General features: G+C 35.5%; 5 protein-coding genes across 7 annotated transcripts; 1 reads left to right on the plus strand and 4 right to left on the minus strand.

Moving 5' to 3' along the window:
* Window positions 1-2,175: 2,175 nt before the first annotated feature.
* Window positions 2,176-4,829, minus strand: LOC104790902 (serine/threonine-protein phosphatase PP1 isozyme 5). The gene is made up of 4 exons (XM_010516704.3): window positions 4,314-4,829; window positions 3,098-3,657; window positions 2,834-3,017; window positions 2,176-2,513 (listed from the first exon to the last, which is right to left on the minus strand). Exons 1-3 carry the CDS (start codon window positions 4,522-4,524, stop codon window positions 2,844-2,846), a joined length of 945 nt encoding a protein of 314 aa, XP_010515006.1. The 5' UTR covers window positions 4,525-4,829; the 3' UTR covers window positions 2,176-2,513; window positions 2,834-2,843.
* A 494-nt stretch (window positions 4,830-5,323) lies between these two features.
* Window positions 5,324-7,595, minus strand: LOC104780495 (ras-related protein RABA2c). Of its 2 annotated transcripts, XM_010516706.3 has the most exons (4): window positions 7,484-7,595; window positions 7,316-7,385; window positions 6,998-7,204; window positions 5,324-6,100 (listed from the first exon to the last, which is right to left on the minus strand). In XM_010516706.3, exons 3-4 carry the CDS (start codon window positions 7,160-7,162, stop codon window positions 5,612-5,614), a joined length of 654 nt encoding a protein of 217 aa, XP_010515008.1. In that variant the 5' UTR covers window positions 7,163-7,204; window positions 7,316-7,385; window positions 7,484-7,595; the 3' UTR covers window positions 5,324-5,611. The 2 variants fall into 2 exon arrangements, with proteins under 2 accessions (XP_010515008.1, XP_087309144.1); XM_087453018.1 differs by having other exon boundaries at window positions 7,316-7,595.
* A 1,108-nt stretch (window positions 7,596-8,703) lies between these two features.
* On the minus strand, window positions 8,704-9,606 carry LOC147942598 (uncharacterized). The gene is made up of 3 exons (XM_087456134.1): window positions 9,353-9,606; window positions 9,214-9,268; window positions 8,704-9,108 (listed from the first exon to the last, which is right to left on the minus strand). Exons 1-3 carry the CDS (start codon window positions 9,604-9,606, stop codon window positions 8,704-8,706), a joined length of 714 nt encoding a protein of 237 aa, XP_087312260.1.
* Window positions 9,607-11,582: 1,976 nt separating this feature from the next.
* On the plus strand, window positions 11,583-14,912 carry LOC104790904 (subtilisin-like protease SBT4.5). The gene is made up of 10 exons (XM_087453017.1): window positions 11,583-11,823; window positions 11,928-12,022; window positions 12,157-12,248; window positions 12,336-12,588; window positions 12,674-13,184; window positions 13,260-13,354; window positions 13,440-13,655; window positions 13,742-13,853; window positions 13,943-14,150; window positions 14,258-14,912. Exons 1-10 carry the CDS (start codon window positions 11,722-11,724, stop codon window positions 14,515-14,517), a joined length of 1,944 nt encoding a protein of 647 aa, XP_087309143.1. The 5' UTR covers window positions 11,583-11,721; the 3' UTR covers window positions 14,518-14,912.
* Window positions 14,913-17,233: 2,321 nt separating this feature from the next.
* On the minus strand, window positions 17,234-19,251 carry LOC104790905 (ricin B-like lectin EULS3). 2 transcript variants are annotated; one of them, XM_087453750.1, is made up of 4 exons: window positions 18,671-19,251; window positions 17,910-18,368; window positions 17,743-17,826; window positions 17,234-17,535 (listed from the first exon to the last, which is right to left on the minus strand). In XM_087453750.1, the coding sequence occupies exons 1-2, from the start codon at window positions 19,170-19,172 to the stop codon at window positions 18,319-18,321; spliced, it is 552 nt and encodes a 183-aa protein (XP_087309876.1). In that variant the 5' UTR covers window positions 19,173-19,251; the 3' UTR covers window positions 17,234-17,535; window positions 17,743-17,826; window positions 17,910-18,318. The 2 variants fall into 2 exon arrangements, with proteins under 2 accessions (XP_087309876.1, XP_087309875.1); XM_087453749.1 differs by having other exon boundaries at window positions 18,008-18,368; window positions 18,671-19,148.
* Between the last annotated feature and the right edge of the window lie 320 nt (window positions 19,252-19,571).

Genomic DNA, 19,571 nt, shown 5'->3' on the forward strand with positions numbered 1-19,571 from the left:
TTGAACAAGAATAACCAAGCCACACATATTTTTTACAAACAGAACATGTATTATAGCCAGGAGTTTCCATGAAAAGCTTGAGAGGATGCTCAGGGTGGGCATGGTGGCTGATCTCGGGTTTTGACTCAGCGCACTCCTTATGGAACACCTTATCACACCCAACTCATTGCAACGATAGCCTCCATAAATGTAACCTTCACGTGGGCACCTGGCACATCGGCCATCATAGAATCGAGCAAAACGTAACAAAGGATGGTTGTGAACCCGTAGCTCCACCTGTTCCATGTTGGATTTACTTCCAAATCAAAGCCCCAACCTCTCTTTTCTAGTAATCTCAATGTGGTTATCAAGAAAATAGATTTTTTTTTTCTTTGACAAATCATATTGATAACTTTTTTTTTTGAATATAAAATCATATTGATAACTTACGTAAAATATATAGATATATATATCCATATATTTTAAATTACCACCAGGCAACTTGAAAAAGATTCTTCTACCGATGAGAAGAGAGACAGAGAGCTAAGTCTGACCATGTTAATCAATAAATTCCGAGTTCAATTCATTAAACAACACTCAATAATACTGTTATTAAAAATCATTGGGTCCTCATCATATGGTACTCTGCCCAGTTCGGAAAAAGCTGAAAATATCTCATCTATTTTTTTTTGGATATTTAATACCTCGTCTTTTTTAGTTAGAAGAAAAATATCTCATTTAATTATCATTGGCTTAAAAATATTTAATCTTTATATTGTTACCGGATTCTAACCCGCGGTTTAACAGTCTTTAACGGACGTTACAGATCATCAAACGGCGATAAAATCAAATTACACGTGTGTACATAGATATATACAATACGTTTACCATTATGTGATATGTTGTCTTAGTGTAGTGGTTAGAAGCGGGTTGGTTTTGTCTCCTAACCATGCTTCGAACCCCCTTCCTCCCCCAAAACTTTTTTTTTTCACTAATCGCAACCCTAACCTCCATTGGTGTGGCCGCCTAAAACCAAAGCGTTCAAATCCATCCATTACAACTGATTTTCCCGATCTAATAAACGACATCGATTTCTTCATCACTTAGCCAACCGTCGATGTATCTACTAGAAACAACGGCGAGGATAATCATTGGGGAGAGTTTGTATGACTCTTCAGATTCTAGAGATGAAAAAAATAAAAATCACATTTGATTCGTCGGATATGATTCGGAAAATCTCAAAACAGAACATATAGTTGAGCGAGTATTGATAGAAAGACTTTTAAGAATCCAAACAGTCAAACACTCTTCTTCAACAATTCTTTTGAAAAAAAAAGTTTTGGGGGAAGAAGGGGGTTCGAAGCATGGTTAGGAAACAAAACCAACCCACTTCTAACCATTACACTTCGACAACATATCACGTAAATAAGGTAAATGTATTGTATATATCCATATACACACGTGTGATTTGATTTTAACGCCCGTTTGATGATCTGTAACGTCCGTTAAAGACTGTTAAACCGCGGGTTAGAATCCGGCAACAATATAAAGATTAAATATTTTTAAGCCAATGATAATTAAATAAGATATTTTTCTTTCAACGAAAAAGATGAGGTATTAAATGTTCAAATAATAATAATAGATGAGGTATTTTTTGGCTTTTTCCCCTGCCGAAACTACTACTTTAGTCTTATGTTAAAACGTATACTATATGAATTATCTCCCACTTGTGAGAATCCTATGTTTGTGACGAACGTGTGTTACATTTGGCCGTTACTAAATTGTTATATCTTTCTAGAATTTTGCTAGAGCAAACTAATCCAAAACGGCAAAACCATCGATCTGTTGCTATGATGAAGCTGTTTTGGTGATAAGTTTGATATGGTTGGTTCATGTGGGAGAAACGAATAAGATAAAGAACCGCTGCTTAACAAGCCCGATAGCAACAACAACAAAGTACCATAAGACTCAATTTAATACTGCTTTTGGACGAATCTGTGCTAAATTTGGATAGATTCAGGCTTGTTATTCATCATCAAAGTATGAAAGATTTCTAATGGAACACAAAAACCAGCTTGATGAACTTCCCCCTGCAGGTTCTCTCCACAAGTTTTTTTCATCATCATAGTTTGCTAACGACACAGATAACTATAGAAAACCACAGATACGACTGCTGCTAATCAAGTAATCAGTATCTAGAGAACCCTTTGTTTTTTACTAAGCATCCATGAACAGAAGCATCCCGCAGTGTGATTCTGATACATATGAAGTATATATACACTTAAAGAGGATTTGTATCTCTGACATGTGAAAGAACAGAGAAAGAAAAGAAAACAGAGCAAAAAATTTGGGTTGCAGAAACAAGACAACATTTAAAAGTAAGTGGCAGAGATGATAACCATGTAAATATATATGTATAGTTGCATTTGCAACTCTGGAGACTACTCAGGAGGTTCAGAATTATCTGCCACCAACATCCATTGTCGCCTTTTCTCCTCCCTTTCTTTCCGTAAGACTTGAATCAGGGTTATGGACTGCAAAGGCATATGAGAGAATTGTGACGATTAACACTTTGACAAACAGAGATGTCAAGAAAAATTGAAACATGGAAACTGCTACACAAACTCTTAAAAAGCTCTCTGACTCAGCTAGTCAACTGTACATCAAATGAGGCGCTATTATCATAATTCTATTTTTAACAACATGAGATTCGATGAAAGCTAGCCATCGACTTATTATTATGAGATGCAATAACTTTTTACTACGATATTGCGGATGAAACTGATATAGCCCTAGCTGAGATTCTGACACTAAGAGGAAGTTCAAAGGTTTTAAGAAAGACTCAGCTCTATACCTCTTTCTCTTCAAAAGAACCGCGGCCTCCGATCCACAGGCTTAAGAATTTGGAAAGAGCACATTAAACTTTCGTCAACACTCATCAATGCACCCGCGTTGTCAAATTCACCACAGTAGTTTGGAGCAGAAAACATAGTCACAAGCTGTCTATCAGCAAAGAACTCATACCCATCCTCTACAACCTGCGAAAACATTATAGGTTCTTGAGCTCAGATTTCATATCCCTAATAAACTAGAGGAAACATATATACAATGTACTAACCTGGTGGGCACGACAGACTAAATCCATATCGTTCTTTATCAGAAACTCAGCAACTTTGTCAGCGCCAAAAGTGTAGGAGACGCCGCGATCATTCATCCCCCAGCCACTGACGTCTTTACTAGGATCAGACCAAAGAAGGTCACAAAGCAAACCAGAGTCTGGAATATCAGTTGGACGCTCTATGTTCTTAATCTGTTCCACATTGGTCAAATCGGGAGAAAGTCCACCGTGCATACAAAGTATCTTTTCGTCTATGACAGCTGCCACAGGGAGACAGTTAAAAGTGTCTGTAAATACTTTCCAGAGCTTCACGTTGAATCTTCGTTTACACTCGTCATAGAATCCGTAGATTCTGTTAATAGACGCACACTCATGGTTTCCTCTTAAGAGAAAAAAGTTTTCAGGGTATTTGATCTTGTAGGCAAGCAGAAGACAAATAGTCTCCAAACTCTGCTTCCCACGGTCAACGTAATCTCCTAAGAATAAGTAGTTTGCTGCAGGAGGGAAACCTCCATACTCGAAAAGCCTCAATAAATCTGAGTATTGACCGTGAATATCACCTGAAACAACACAAAACCAAAAGGTACAGATCAACCTAAGAATTCACCAGAACCATAATAAAAGATATTTCAGTTGAAGAAGAACAAAGATAGCAGCACATGGATTTGCTTATATAAAAAGGAACTTGCTTTCTCTCATATAACCGAGCCTCTCCGATTCGTAGACTATCAATCGCCTAAACAAAAATGTTACACATCAACCTAGGAACCCATAAGAACCATTTAATGATGCTTGAAGACAAGCAGAGAAACCAATGCATTTTCACAAGGAAAGATTAAGATGACCGTACAAGCTCAATTACCAATACCATACTACTGAATAACCAGATCCTCTCAGGTAGGTTCCTAGACTCCAAGAACAGGGTAAAGCTAAACAAACACATTCACAAACACATTCTCCCCCACTTATTTATTTCCTTTACTTTTCTTTCTAACAAGATTAGCTGCTGCAATTAATGACCTTATCCCTCTCTCTCTCTCTCTCTCTCGTTTCCCGTTATACATTCCCACATAACTTCAATTCTATTCGTTCCTATTCCCACGAAACTAAATACGAGAAGGCGAGATGATACGAAATCATGAAATATCTCAGATCCCAAAGCGAACAAGCAGACAAAAACCAAAAAAACTGGAAATCGAGAGAGAAAGTTAATTACCGCAGATCTTAACAGGGGCAGCGAGCTCAAGAAGACAAGGCTGCTGAAGAAAAATCTCTTTAGAGACGAAGCAAAGCTGTCGGATCTCAGACTCGTTGAGCATAGCTTGCTTCGTCGTGCCACCAGCTTTAGGGTTTCTGTAATCAAGTAAACGCCTAATGATATCGTCGAGAACATCAGGTTCCATGCTTCCCTGACCTTGTTGCGCCATTCAACTCACTAACCCACCTTCCAAGTTTCAATCTTTCCGATTGGATTTGGCTTTTTGATTGGATTCGATCGCCCAGGAAAGAAAAAGTAATATACAAATTTCAAAATAAAAAAAGGTGTCGCCTTTTAAAATTAATCTATCTTCCAGATTTATGATTTTGTTATTATTACAAGGTAGTTTCTCTGATGGGTGCGTTTACCGAAAACGATTTGGTAATCTCTGGGTTCTCTCCATTGGGCAGGGAACCTAAAAGCTGTGTTGTTTTGCCTTTACTCTGTTTTTATGCACTTTAGGTTAATAAACCTATTCCAAATTTATTTACCTTATAAAAACATCTAATTTAATTGGGAAATAATTCTAGATGATTAATAATTAATGTCGCATTTTAACTATTATGTTATTTTCCCGATTAAAAAAGTCACCTAATATTTTCGTGTATAACATTAAATGGAATTAATATTTTCGTCACATTTTGGAATCCCTGTGGTAAGAGATGATTGAAAAGACCTCACACGTTGACTATGTACAATTTTCCACGATTTATATTATAAGTATTATGAATTCTTTATTGCATGCAAATTGTTTAGTTTCGCAAGTTGGCTACGATGACGTTTCTTTCTCGGTTTCTCCATCACTCCTTTTTTTTATCACTGATTATGATGATTATGATCATAGTTTGGTCGGTTTAAAACAACTAGCAATGAGTTAGTGTGTAAAATAAAGAAATGATTCTGGAACTAGATACATTGGTATATGATTTAAACCAAAAGCCAAGAGGAACCAGCTTAAATCGGAGATAGAAACAAGGAAAAAACTTTATAAACCAGAAATGAGGAAAACACACCAACGGCGAGAAGAATAAAGTATATAATACTAACAAGCTTTACTACTGACTAATCTCACAAGCTTTAACTGAACACAAACACCCAACGGAAGAGTAAATCAGACAGAAGTATTTCTACATAGTCTTTGCATAGTTACGTTTCATCAGCCAAAACTTGGAAAGAAGAGAAGCCAAGTGAAAAAACAAAAGTTTTTGAATCTTTGGAGAGTGAACAAGCGGAACAAACCCGTTTACCTTTTGGTTTTAAGAAGAGCAACATGCTCGTTTCGCGCCTCCAGATGTGTCATCAACGTTAATCGTAGTTCCTTGCCCAGGGATTGCCGAATTAGCTGCTGCTGCTTCTTGTGCAGCCAGTGCCTTTTTGCTTACGATATGGTAGATCTCTCCTAAGATGGTCTGAAACGCTTTCTCCACGTTTGTAGCTTCAAGAGCTGAAGTCTCCAGAAAAGAGAGACCCTCCTTCTCGGCCAAACTCTGACCATCTTCCTCAGCAACGGATCTCAAGTGGTTCAGATCAGATTTGTTCCCAGCCATCATGATCACAATGTTGGAATCTGCATGGTCTCTCAGTTCACGCAGCCACCTCAAGACATTGTCAAAGGTCTGTCTCTTGGTAATATCGTACACAAGAAGTGCACCCACTGCGCCTCTGTAATAAGCACTGGTGATAGCCCTGTACCTCTCCTGACCTGCAGTATCCCAGATCTGGGCCTTAATTGTCTTTCCTTCCACCTGTGTATCCATAATACATTCGCAGTAACGACCAGTTAGATCTCAAGAACTGAAGCATCTCAAAAATTTACTAATGTTTCAACAATCAAAAGTTAAGACCATATATTTTATGGAGTTGTTAAACCATCATAGTCACATTAACCACGAACATTTTTAACGCATCTGTCTGCATACAACTACACAAGCGTATAACATAATTCTTTTCTCAAAAAATTTATCAGTTGACTTTAAGAGAGTATAAAGGTGGACAAGGTCATGCATGACAAATGACAACAATGATCAATATATACAATGAAATTATTGAAGACAAGCTGTGAGAATCTTTTCAATTTGCCCCTCACGACCATCCACTTATAGCCTTCAAATGAGAAAAGCATCTGTCATGACTCAAAGCCAGCACAGCTAAGATTCTCTCTTGAACAAAAATTCTTAACAAGACAAAAGGAGAAATCAATACACTTTAGTAGCTGAGAAAAGAATTGGATTCCATATACTCTCAAAACAGTGTACTCTTCAATCTTAAGAAACGAAATAACTGAAAAAAAACTGTATTGAGGACAAGACCTTTCACCCGAATTCCCCATATCACAGGACCGGTATAAGATGCAACTCTAAAGAAAAAAAACAGACTTAAAGAATAAACTATCAAACACCTGAATTCTACAATACACTAAAGGAGTCATGAAGCTACAAGCAAAACCAACAGAGAGTAGGAACCTTCATGGACAATAGGATAAATCAAAACCACAAAAATTACACCTTTAAGACTCTAAACATATACACATCACCTAAATCACTATCTGTTCTCTGATTCTAACAGCAAACAAACTGAATTATAATCCCAACACAGGTGTACTTAAAAGAGAGAAACAGAGAAAAAGAAAGTTAGAATATCACCTGAGTAGTTCTGGTGGCGAATTCAACACCAATGGTGGATTTAGATTCCAAGCAAAACTCATTCCTGGTGAATCTAGACAAGATGTTAGATTTGCCAACACCAGAATCACCGATCAACACGATCTTAAACAAATAATCATATTCCTGATCTACTCTATGCGTCATTTTCTCCCTCCCTCTCTCTCTCTCCGATCTCACAATCAAAACCTACACATTCGAAAAAAGAGAACCTTTGTCAGTGATTTCCATAATCAAACCCAGATCCAACGAAATTAACAAGAACCCACAAAGTAAATCAGGAAAGACGATTCGTGTAACCTTTTTTCGCAAAAATGGCGGATGAATCGAGAGAAGAAAAAGAAAAAGAAAAAAATCGAATTTTTCAGATCTACAAAGAAAGAAACTTTGAGTGAGAGAGGCTTTTTAACTTTAGTTCTCTCTCTCACAATCAATGGTGGAAGATGAAAAAAAAAATTAAATATGTACTGTTTGTTTCAATTTTGCTTGTTGGGGGCTTCGTCTTCTTCTTCTTATTCTCGAGGGAGAGAGCTGAGGAAAGCAATAAAAGTGAATTATATCTATACGTATCTGTTGTGTCAGGGAATAGAAAACGACGTCGTGTTTTAGGGAAAAGACAAAAAGCTTCAGTTACTTTGCCTATGTGGCAACTAATGATACGTAAGCAGGCTGGCATAAAGTAAGAGCATGTTCCAAAGGGGTATATTACAACTATAAAAAAAAAGTATTTATAATTTTTCGTTAATAAGAGCAAGCAATGATTGTATTTGTGAGAGTTTATAAATAACTTAATAAGCCAAATTGAATATGAAAATGTGGAACAAGTTCAATAGAAGAGGTAATAATGAAATGAGGAGATGATCATGAAGTAATTTTGTTAACTAATTGACTGCTTTTTAAAAAAATCACTGCATAATTACATGGATTAGTAGAAGCAAAAACAGTCAACAAAAGTACAAATAACCTTATTAGTAAACTTCTGTTTTTGTTTTTGGGGTCTTTTTGGCTACATATATCTTCTTTCTTTCGTTTACTAACAAGATACTTATTAGTTATTTTGTTGACTGTATGTGCTTCTACTAATCCATGTAATTAGCCACTAGCCAGTGATTTTATTATTAAGTATAAATATATATATATGTATATGTATATGTATATTGATATTTATTTGCTTTCTAAATGGAACTTCACTATAATTATTAAGAATATAATTAGTTACAACATATTTAAACTAAAATCTGAATATATCTATTAGACATAAAGAGTACTTTAAACAAGTGATCAAAGTTGTAAGAGAGAATCATAGCCATAATAAACAGTAAGGGTGTATTCAATCTAATATTCCAATCTAAATTTTAATGAGATTTTAAATGATTTTCATGATTTTAGTGAATTTGATATGATTTTTTTTTCAACAAAAGAATTAGCTCAAACAAGCCAATTTGGAAGGAAATTGTTTACAAACAAAACATGATGCGGAGATACACGCGCTTGTCGTGCCAGAGAGTCCGCTCGTACATTTGCGGTTCGCGAAACATGAATCAAAGAAAAGGAAGAAAACTCCTCCCTGTCGATCTGAATGTCGTCAAGGTAAGTTGCGAAAGCTGGCCATTCATGAGGAGAAGACACCATCTTCACCAAGTCTGAACAGTCTGTAACAAACACCACATCCCGGAAATCATGTCCAATCATACACCGCATCGCCCAAATGAAGGCTTCAACTTCTGCATGTAGCGGGGATAAACTCCGGCGGAAATTGGTAACTCCGTGTAGTGGCGGCGATCCATGTGACATGGTACAAAACCATCCTGCCCTGCAAAAACATCAGTTGCCTTCCAGGAGTCGTCAACATAACATCTATAACCTGTAAAAACCGGAGGAAAAGTTGGAGTAGTTCCTCGAGCCCCAGAAGCTGGACCCCTAGGAGAGATGGGAGATTCCCCCACCTCAACCTCCGCCTGAGCCGCCTGCCAGGCTACCGACTCTCCTTGTGCCACTCGGGCAACCTCATCAGGGCGTTCGTCCTGACCTTCAAAAACATAGGCGTTCCGGGCTTTCCAGATGTACCACATCAACCACGGAAAAGCCGCTACCTGTGAACCCAGGTTTTTAGGATCAAAAAAATGATCGACATTGGCGTATATGGACTCAGTCGGAAAGAGGAGCGACCCTACCGGTACATACGCTAAAGCCCAGACCTGACGAGCCGGTGAACACAAAAATATGGCATGATTAATATCCTCCTCATCCACCCTGCACTTTGTACAACCAACCTCACAATTCACCCCTCAACGTCTCAAATTAGTAGAGACCGAAATGCAACCCGTCAAAACCTGCCACATGAAATGCTTTAATTTTGGTGGACACTGAACTTGCCAAACCCTGACAAGAAGAGGAGTAATCTCTGGGCCTAACCCAAAAGCCTGAAAAGTACCACGTATGTCCAACCGTTCTGTCACATACCCAGATTTTACCGTATATTTTCCGGTCTTTGTAAAGTGCCATCCTAAGTAGTCTGGTTTCGAACTACTACCTAGCGGTATGGCCTCTATCAAAGGGACATCCACATGATCAAAATGCTCAACAAGCATGTCCTTACGCCAAGAGTTCGTTTGACGATCAATGAAATGTGATAAACGGAGATTTGGGTCCTTAAAAGGACCGTTACTTAAGGCTGGTCTCGGGGTTTGACCCGGAACCCAGGGGTCACTTCATATAGAAATGGAGGCTCCTGAGCCAGCCCTTATAATAAGCCCTTTATTCACCAGAGAGCGAGTAGAAACGATGCTCCTCCACCCATACGAGGGGGAGTATGACCGTATAGGATCCATAGGATCAGAGTTCTGATATGATTTATTGTAAAAAAATTTCAAATCCCACATAAAACCATGATATTTGAATTTCTGTTTTATTAACTAAACAAATCCTCAAAAATCTCTAAAATCATTAAAATTTAAATCCAAAAATTGTTTTGAATAACAGTGGGTTTTAAAGTAAATTTTAAATCATCAATTCAATGACAATAAATTTTAAAGTAGACTAGATTATGACCCGCGGTATATCGCGGGGTAAGTTTTTTTGTTAATATTCTATTTTAATACTAATTTTGTTAATGTATTTTTTTTTGTTAATTATAGTGATTTAGTAAATAATTTGTGGTATACCACAAAATAATTTTTACAATCTTAATTAAATCAGTTTGATTCGACATATTTTATCATATTAATGATAGTTTATTTTTTTGTATTATCAGTTCAATCATGTAATGTTATATAACCCGTCATGTAATATAACTAGTTTGTGTTATTTTGAATATTTAATCTGTTTAAATATTTATAATTTTAAACTTTTTATTATGTTTATATATATATATCAGTTATAAATTATAAAATTCTTAAAATTTTATAATTTACTATATACAGTAAATTTACTATATATGTATGTTGAACACATGTATTTTTATATTAATTGAGTAATATATGTTTGTTTAAAAAAATTCAAATCACAATATCTGAAGGAAAAAATACATATTTTTTATTAACTTTATGTATTATATGATGATTCACTATATTTAAATTTTAAATCAAAAAGAGAAGATAGGATAATAATTTTTTTAAATCTGAAATAAATCTTTTAAATATCTATATTAATTATAGAATATTATCTATATAGATATTTAAAATATTTTAACTGTGTTTGGTTATAAGGATAGTAGAGAAAGTTAACTAAACTTGTTTGGATATGATTGTAAGCATTAAATAGCATTCAATGTAAAAACTTTCTAAAAAGTATTTTTGAGCAAAAATTCTAGTATAAATTTTGAAATCATCAGTTCAATAAACGTGAATTTTAATAGATTTTTTGAAATCCATAATTAAATAATATAGAATTTATTAATTGTACACAAATAACTTTAAATGTCTAATTGAATATACCTCCCTAATTTTTTCTTTTGGAAAAGTTCTTAATTTCATTGGAACATTTTTATTACCTCTCTTTAAAGATTAGACACGTTGTCCGGAAGAGCAATTAATTAAAAACATTAGCATGGCGGATATTTCGTTCATGTAAGGTCAAACTATATGAACCTGTCTGGCTGCCTCACATGATTAGGCTGCCATAATAAACCGAATTTAGGAGTATAACTGTATTTTAAATTTGCTCAAATAATTGGCACAACACTCATTTCTAGTCATAATAAAATTAATTTTTTTAAAAAAATTCATTTGTTTGTCCATTTAAGTGTTATTAAATAATATTAATAAGAACTACACTGTTATTGTTTATAAACTTATATATTATTCTTTTTTTATTCGTCAACATTATATATTATTCTTTTTTGTCGTATAAAGTGAGAAATTATATATACCAAGTCAAAGCAGAAGTTATTTCTTTCTATTTAAATATTTTTTTGAATTCATGAACAACAACTAAAAGAGAGAAAATAAAAGAGGATACAAGGAATAGTGGACCAAGAAAGTAGAAACGGTGCCAAATTGCCAAATTAAATGTTTTAATCAAATCCATTAATAAGGAAAAAACGTTATATATATTGCCATTAATATATATTAGTAATTAGAGAAAGAATCTTAAAGGACTTTGATTGCATTCTTAGACCAATGTACATAATCTCTTCCTATAAATAAATCCTTTTATTCTCATAAACAATCTTATAAAAAATATCATTTTACTTAAATCAATTAATTATGACAAGACCTGCTCTCTCCTCTTGTCTACCCTCATGTCTCTTTGTCTTTGCCCTGCTTGTGAGTTTTGCCGCAGCAGCCGAAAATGAACATGACAAACAGGTAATTGCACAAATTATCCTTTCTTAGTTAACATGGTCATATCATGGTTCTAATTATATGACTTATGAGCAACCATGATGCTGATGCTGATGATATATCCGTAGGTGTATATTGTATACATGGGTGCACTCCCTGCTCGTGTTGACTACATGCCAATGTCCCATCATGCTAGTATTCTTCAAGATGTCACCGGAGAGAGGTGCAATGATTTAATCCAATTTTATAGATCAGAGTGTTTATGTGATTATTTGTATATGGTTTCATGTCTATCGATCAAATTAAAAAAAAAATCATAGATCCTCTAAGAAAAGTTTTTTTTTATTATTCTTATAGTTCGATCGAGGATCGTTTGGTTAGGAATTATAAAAGGAGTTTCAACGGATTCGCAGCCTGGCTAACCGAATCCGAAAGAGAGATACTAGCAAGTAAGTGTAGTTAACTCAAATTACTTATCTCTTATATGGAATAACATTAACTCTATACGATTTAATTGTTTCGCTATTACTTCTTAGGTATGGATGAAGTTGTGTCTGTGTTTCCAAGCAAGATACTGAAGCTCCAAACAACGACGTCCTGGAATTTTATGGGCCTCAAAGAAGGCAAAAGGACAAAGCGAAACAATCTTGTAGAGAGCGATACAATCATCGGTGTTATCGACAGTGGAATCTACCCTGAATCGGACAGCTTCAGCGGCAAAGGCTTTGGTCCCCCTCCTAAAAAATGGAAAGGTGTTTGCAAAGGTGGCAGAAACTTCACTTGCAACAAGTATGAAACCCCTTAAACTGATTATATAATTGAAATGTCTTAAAAATTGTCAAATTTAAAGTTGAAATGAATGTGAACGATACAGCAAGCTTATTGGAGCACGGTACTACACACCCAAACTAGAAGGGTTTGCTGAGTCAGCGAGGGACAACATGGGACATGGCTCACACACAGCATCCACGGCAGCTGGAAACGCTGTGAAGCACGTAAGCTTTTATGGTCTCGGTAATGGAACCGTGAGAGGTGGCGTTCCAGCTGCTAGAATAGCTGTTTATAAAGTATGTGACCCTGGCGTCAATGGGTGCACCACTGATGGAATTCTAGCCGCATTTGACGATGCCATAGCAGACAAGGTAGACCTTATTACCATCTCCATAGGTGGGGATAACGGTTCACCGTTCGAGGCAGACCCTATCGCTATCGGGGCTTTCCATGCCATGGCCAAAGGAATCCTCACTATAAATTCCGCAGGAAACAGTGGTCCACAACGTAGCACAGTCGCGAGCATTGCGCCTTGGATCTTCACTGTTGCTGCTAGTAATACAAACCGCGCATTTGTCACCAAAGTTGTTCTCGGTAACGGCAAGACAGTTGTCGTAAGTACCAAGAAACAAATCATCATTCCTTTAAAACAAGTTCCTCGTTTAACATTAATGCTTGTTGTGGAACAGGGAAGATCGGTAAACTCGTTTGAACTTAACGGAAGGAAGCACCCTCTTGTATATGGGCAATCAGCTTCAAGTAGTTGCGGTGATGCTTCAGCAAGGTAACTTCTATTCCAAGAAACATTTTATCCTTTTAAACTATTTTGGTCTTCACATAGCAGTGTTTAATGGTATTTTCTGTTTCAGGTTCTGCTCACCAGGGTGTCTAGACAGTAAACTTGTGAAAGGAAACATTGTGTTATGTGATTCCCCGCAAAATGCAGATGTAGCTCAAGCTATGGGAGCCGTTGCATCCATTGTTAAGAGTCGCAATGGAGATGTGGCATCAATCTTCTCTTTTCCAGTCTCTGTTCTATCGGAAGACGAATATAACACTGTCCTCTCGTATATGAACTCCACAAAGTACAAACCCATCTCTCTGTTTTAATTTTACAAATAGTACTCCATCGTATAGCTCCATCTTTATTTCATTTTTTATTTTTGGCCAGAAACCCTAAAGCAGCTGTTCTGAAAAGTGAGACTATCTTTAATCAGAAAGCTCCAGTCGTTGCTTCCTACTCTTCTCGTGGCCCAAACACAATCATTCCTGATATCTTGAAGGTATATATAGAAACACAGAAGAGCTAAGTTACTTCTAGTTGTCATTCTAACATTCTTATGTCTGATTAAATGATGAATTTGATTTTCAGCCAGATATAACAGCGCCTGGATCAGAGATCCTTGCTGCTTATTCTCCTGATGCCCCACCAAGCAAATCAGACACAAGACGTGTAAAGTACTCTGTTGATACAGGAACTTCAATGTCTTGCCCGCATGTTGCTGGTGTAGCCGCCTACCTAAAAACGTTCCACCCACGCTGGTCTCCTTCCATGATCCAATCCGCCATCATGACTACCGGTAAGCAAAAAAAAATCACTCTGTCCTTGTTTTTTTTTCTTTACAACATAACTTTCTTGTATTGCAAGAAAATTTAAAATACTCTGTTTTTGATGGGTTTCGTGTAGCTTGGCCAATGAGTGTATCTACTTCTCCATTTAACGAGATGGCCGAGTTTGCCTACGGAGCGGGCCATGTCGATCCGATAGCTGCAGTTCATCCTGGACTCGTTTATGAAGCTACTAAATCCTACCACATCGCCTTTCTTTGTGGCTTGAACTACACCGGGAAGAACTTAAGACTCATCTCCGGTGATAGCAGCAGTTGCACTAAAGAACAAACCAAATCATTACCCCGAAACCTAAACTATCCTTCGATGACTGCTTAAGTCACGGCGGCAGAACCGTTCAAACTGAGTTTCCATAGAACAGTCACTAATGTTGGTATGGGTAACGGCACCTACAAAGCAAAGGTAGTGGGATCTAAACTCAAAGTCAAGGTGTTTCCAGAAGTCTTGTTTCTGAAGTCCTTGCACATGAAGAAGTCCTTCACGGTGACTGTTTCAGGCAAAGGTCCCGAAGCTGATCAAAAGTTTGTGTCCGCACACCTGATATGGTCTGATGGTGTTCACTCTGTGAGAAGCCCCATTGTTGTTTATGCTGATTAGTCAAAATTAGTTCTTGTCTCTAAACATTATCGCCAGTTATGATTGTTAATTTTACTTGTCATGATATGTATGTTGTTTAGGAGGTTTCTAATTCGTTCACCCATTTAAAGTCTAAACATCTTTGTCGGATTTGCTTATTGGTTCGAAATTCAACATTGTTATATGAGAGTTTTGGATAACAATCAAATGTATCAACCATCTTAAATTCTTACTAATCAGCGTGATTTATGCATTTGAAATCCTTCACTGTTAATAAAGAAGTATACATTTGTTTTTATTTTATTTTAGTTTATTTTAATTTTGATTTACTTTTAAATATAGTATTACCTGACATAGGATTGTTCAATGTTAACCAAAATATTTGATTTTTTTTTTTTTGTCAACCAAAATATTTGATCTTTTGTATTTAAAAAAAATATGAGAATCCTAAAAATTTAGTAAAAGTCTCTCGAAAGCACCAGATCTTACGTACGTTCAAGAGCTTGATCTAAACAAGATCAGTTATGGAATTCTAACAAATATGGTGACTAATAATACGAGTAGAATAGTTACAGAAATTATGGTATAAATGATCGCATATAATCGAGTCAAAATTAATTTTGATAAATCATAAATGTAGATCGTTGACATGGTCAAACTTATGAAATAATTTATTTTTTCTTTTTCTTAAACGATTTTCAATAATGGCTAAACGATTTTTTGGTATATGTAAACAAATAAGCTTGTAGTTTGGATTCGGAAATTCAAAATTAACCGAAATCAAGTCAATTATTCATTCTTGTATGCAAACTACATTTATTAGTTTCCATATATAAACAATTGGATATATAACGTGAACAATTGGATAAGTAAAATAATAGCAATCCAGTTGTATTAATAGTTGGCAGAGAAAAATGTCAAGAGATGGCACCATGGGTAGTTATCCATGGGTTTACCCTGTTTGTCTATTATTTTAACGGGTATGGGTTACCCATTGGTTAATCAAAAAAAACAAAAATAATATATATAATATAATATGTATATATGAAGAATGAAGACTACGAAGTTAAAGAATCTCACTGGATCATTTACAAAAGATTCAAGTGTTTTTTTTTAATTTTAGACTAAGAATAGTTTATTTTAAATTAAGAATGACTTTTTATTTTACTTTTATAGATTTTTGGCTTTAGGATTTTAGGATGATTTTCTATTTTAATATTTTGATATTATTTTCTTAAACTTGAAAAATTTGGTTGGTTTTATAATTTATTTTATATAATATGTTATGGATTTAATATTAATTATTTTATTTTATTTTATTTATACATGGATAATCCATATACCCCATTAAGCCATTGAGTTTTATATTATTGGGTTTGGGTATATAAATTCAACTCATTATAATAAATGGATCGGATTGAACCCGCCCACAAAAGTCTCGAACCTATGTGGGTATGAGTCGGGTCGGGTCGGGTTATCCTTTTTGACACCTTTACCTATTCTCCATGTTGATCTGGCACTTGTGAAGATCTAGTGTGCTCGTGGTATAACTTCTACTAGCTAACAACCCGCACATAATGCGATATAAAATATTTATTAAATGTTTTTACTGTAATTTTTATTTACAAAATCTATTATATTTATCAGTAATTGAAATCTAAAATTCGATTGTGTAGTATATATATATATTTAAAAAATATATATATTTTTTTAATAATAATTAAAATTTAACTCGTGAGAATTATTATAACATCAATCTTATATTATCATATCATATGAACAAAGAATTTTTAAAATTAATATTAAAGATTTTATGAAAATGTAACTAAAGGATATAATTAAGTTAGAAAGAGAATATAAGAATTTAATTTTGGGTGTTAATTGTATTTTTGGAAAAATACAATAGTATATAAATATAAATATTATTAAAAATTGATGACAAATAAAGGAAATAGTGTCCAGAGTTCTATAAGTACGACATGTCAGCATTGCTTCTCTTTTAATATATAAAACCATCATTAGTGGAGTAACCCTCCATAATTACTCTCTTATTAATTAATTATATAATTAATACTAAATTAAGTTAAGCAATCCTAAGAGAACTTAAGCAAAATCACCCCATTACTAGAGAACCCCATTGATGGTTACTCAAGCATTTAAATAATAATTTTTTTAAATTTATGTTGATTAATTATCGAACATTAATTATCTAAAATGACAAAATAATTATTTAAATATTTTAAATTACATAACATAGAAAACAATAAAATTTTACAAACTTTGGAATATTAAACATATTTTACAAAATTCAGAATAGTAAACATATATTACAAAAGTTGAAATATTAAACATATTAAACAAAATCCGGAATAAGATTTATTGTGTGGTTGCCCCAAATTTAAACAAAATCACCTTCCACTAGAGAAACCCTATCAAGTTGCTTAATATTATAATTCAATTTGTAAACAATTTCAAGTTTCTTAATTGTATTTAAACCTTTAATTGAGTCAAATTGTATGTAAAGAGATTACAATACAAAGAGATTACAATATTAGTGAATGAACCTCATCAAGACATCTAATACAAAGAGATTACAATATTAGTGAATGAAGCAGCTCAGAGGAAATGAAACTTACACATATTCAATATCCTCTTTGCCTCTAATCTGTTTCCTTACAGAAGCAATTCCAGCATTAACACCAAAAGCCTCTTCAAATCATCAAAAAGTATCTCTCCTAGCCCTCTCCTCTCATTCCGTTGCTGCAGGCAAGACCATTAAAAGTCTTTTAGTACTTTCAAACAGTATGTGACAACTTATCACAATATCAACTTTACCAAACCGTGAGGCTCTAAATCCATCCCTAAACATACATTGATTGATACATAACTCTAAACCTAAGGTCTTTAGTTTCACAAAGTGCTAAGATCTCACAAAGACAATTGGAATGGCGTTAAACAATTGCAGACCTTAAAGTAAAAGTAGTCATCACACCATTTCTTGAACCGAGGGTAGAAGGACGGATCGAATTTGTCGCAGGCTTGCTTTTGAACCTATACAAAGAAATATATTTCAATCAGCAACTCCATAATCACAAAGCTTCAAACTATAAGAACAAAGGATCAGGTTATATAACCTGTTCTTGCCGTAGATTCCATTATAGTTAAACCGGTGTTTGATTTCTTGATGCTAAAACAAAGAAACACAAGACTGTGAGAAAAGTAATAAACATACCACACCATTCTCTTCTTCGTCCTTCACAAGGTTTCCTGTTTCTGAGCTTTCCTGTGATGGTTCCCCAAACACAAAACCAAAACCTATCCTCTGCAACCCTCGTCCTGCGATTTGCAGCAAAGCTGATCCCTTCTGCACATTTTTCTCTTTCAATTGCTTTTCTGCATTTTGTTTCTCAGACAAAGCAGCCCTAAACAAGATACTGATGTCTTTGTTCTCCTCTTCCAAAAACTCCACACTTCTGCCTAGCTCCAGTTTCTTCTTCTCCGCAGATTCTATGAACGTCTCTAACTTCGTTTCAACCTCCTTGACTAACTCCAAAATTGACTTGGAATTGCATTCCTCTTCCAACAAACAACCACTAAGAAATACAAATAAACTATGATATCATCAGCAAGCTTGAAAATGCTCAATCAATGGAAACATCCAGATCAATAATAGCCTATACAAGCCGTGAAAACATGAACATCACAATAGGATCTGACAACCTAAACAACAAAACTAAATTCTAGAGTAACAGAGAACATAACAACTTGTAATCCTCTCTCTTCATCTTATATGGTAGACAACAAGATTCAATCTTTTAACTCATTCCAAACATATGGAGCCAAGTGGTTAAGTAAATTGGATCGTGGTGTGAGTGAGAGAGATGATTAGACATACCAGTGTAGCTCTCTAGCGTTGAATCAGGCGGCGGATGAGCTCCGTAACGGTGGTGATCCGGTGGGTAGGGTTCGTTGGAAGAGTGATGACCGACATGGCTCACATGACCAAACGGAGGCGGCGGTTCCGGAGCATCAAAGTAAGGCGGAGCTTCGAAGTAAGGCGGTGGTGCCAGAGCTCCGAAGTTAGGCGGAGGAGCGTGAGGCTCGAATTGAGGTTCTGATCGGTAAAGCGGAGGCGCGTAAGGATCGAAAGGAGGTTGTGACTGGTAAAGGCCATGGGGTTGTGGTAGAGCATCGGGGAAATTGTTGCCCGGCGGTGGTCCCCCAAAGTTTTGACGATCTTCATCGCCGTCGTCGCTTTGGTGGTGGTGGTGTTCCATTGATTTTTTTTCCGATTTCAGAACAATCGCTTGTTCTCTCGCCGCTTCATTCGACAGAGAAGAGATAGAGAAAGTCGGGAACAAAGAAGAAGAAAATGGCGAAGAAAAAAAAAATTCCATTTTATATTTACGAGCCAACCAATTAAAAAACGCCACGTACCATTCTTAAGGGGTTGCTTCTGAACCTTCCCACAACAACAATTCTCTCTTATTTGGACCATTAATGGGGTTTTTATTCAGTAATTGGGGCCCAATTACAAGAGTAACCTAGAGAGAATCTCCCACTAATTATGCTCTAAGAGATTCTCATTTTCTTTCCTTTTAGTTTTGACAATAATATGTTATTACTATTTTAAAACAAAAATAAATTCTAGGAAAGAAGTGTAGGTGGCCAGAACTGGTTGGAGAGAGTGGAGAAGGAGCGAAAATCATGATCGAAAGAGAAAATCCAAATGTGTCAGCTATTCTCATACAAGCAGGAGAAAATCATGATTGCAAACTTTTGCTGCAACAGGGTCT

The sequence above is a fragment of the Camelina sativa genome, chromosome 6 (genome assembly GCF_030686135.1).
Source record: "Camelina sativa cultivar CO46 ecotype springtype chromosome 6, ASM3068613v1".
Taxonomy (NCBI): Eukaryota; Viridiplantae; Streptophyta; class Magnoliopsida; order Brassicales; family Brassicaceae; genus Camelina; species Camelina sativa.

Bases quoted from the DNA above. Each gene is read 5' to 3' on its own strand.
- LOC104790902 (XM_010516704.3), bottom strand. From the start codon at position 4,524: ATGGCGCAACAAGGTCAGGGAAGCATGGAACCTGATGTTCTCGACGAT. The intron at 3,658-4,313 runs GTAATTAACTTT...GTGTTGTTTCAG, and splicing joins TGCCCCTGTTAAGATCTGCG to GTGATATTCACGGTCAATAC. The intron at 3,018-3,097 runs GTTAGTACATTG...ATGTTTTCGCAG, and splicing joins TAGTCTGTCGTGCCCACCAG to GTTGTAGAGGATGGGTATGA.
- LOC104780495 (XM_010516706.3), bottom strand. From the start codon at position 7,162: ATGACGCATAGAGTAGATCAGGAATATGATTATTTGTTTAAGATCGTG. The intron at 6,101-6,997 runs GTGATATTCTAA...ATGGATACACAG, and splicing joins TCGCCACCAGAACTACTCAG to GTGGAAGGAAAGACAATTAA.
- LOC147942598 (XM_087456134.1), bottom strand. From the start codon at position 9,606: ATGCTTGTTGAGCATTTTGATCATGTGGATGTCCCTTTGATAGAGGCC. The intron at 9,269-9,352 runs GCAGGTTTTGAC...TACAAAGTGCAG, and splicing joins AAATTAAAGCATTTCATGTG to GGTGGATGAGGAGGATATTA. The intron at 9,109-9,213 runs GTCTGGGCTTTA...CTGGGTTCACAG, and splicing joins TGTGTTCACCGGCTCGTCAG to GTAGCGGCTTTTCCGTGGTT.
- LOC104790904 (XM_087453017.1), top strand. From the start codon at position 11,722: ATGACAAGACCTGCTCTCTCCTCTTGTCTACCCTCATGTCTCTTTGTC. The intron at 12,249-12,335 runs GTAAGTGTAGTT...ATTACTTCTTAG, and splicing joins CGAAAGAGAGATACTAGCAA to GTATGGATGAAGTTGTGTCT. The intron at 12,589-12,673 runs GTATGAAACCCC...TGAACGATACAG, and splicing joins AGAAACTTCACTTGCAACAA to CAAGCTTATTGGAGCACGGT.
- LOC104790905 (XM_087453750.1), bottom strand. From the start codon at position 19,172: ATGGAATTTTTTTTTTCTTCGCCATTTTCTTCTTCTTTGTTCCCGACT. The intron at 18,369-18,670 runs GTATGTCTAATC...TGTATTTCTTAG, and splicing joins AACGCTAGAGAGCTACACTG to TGGTTGTTTGTTGGAAGAGG.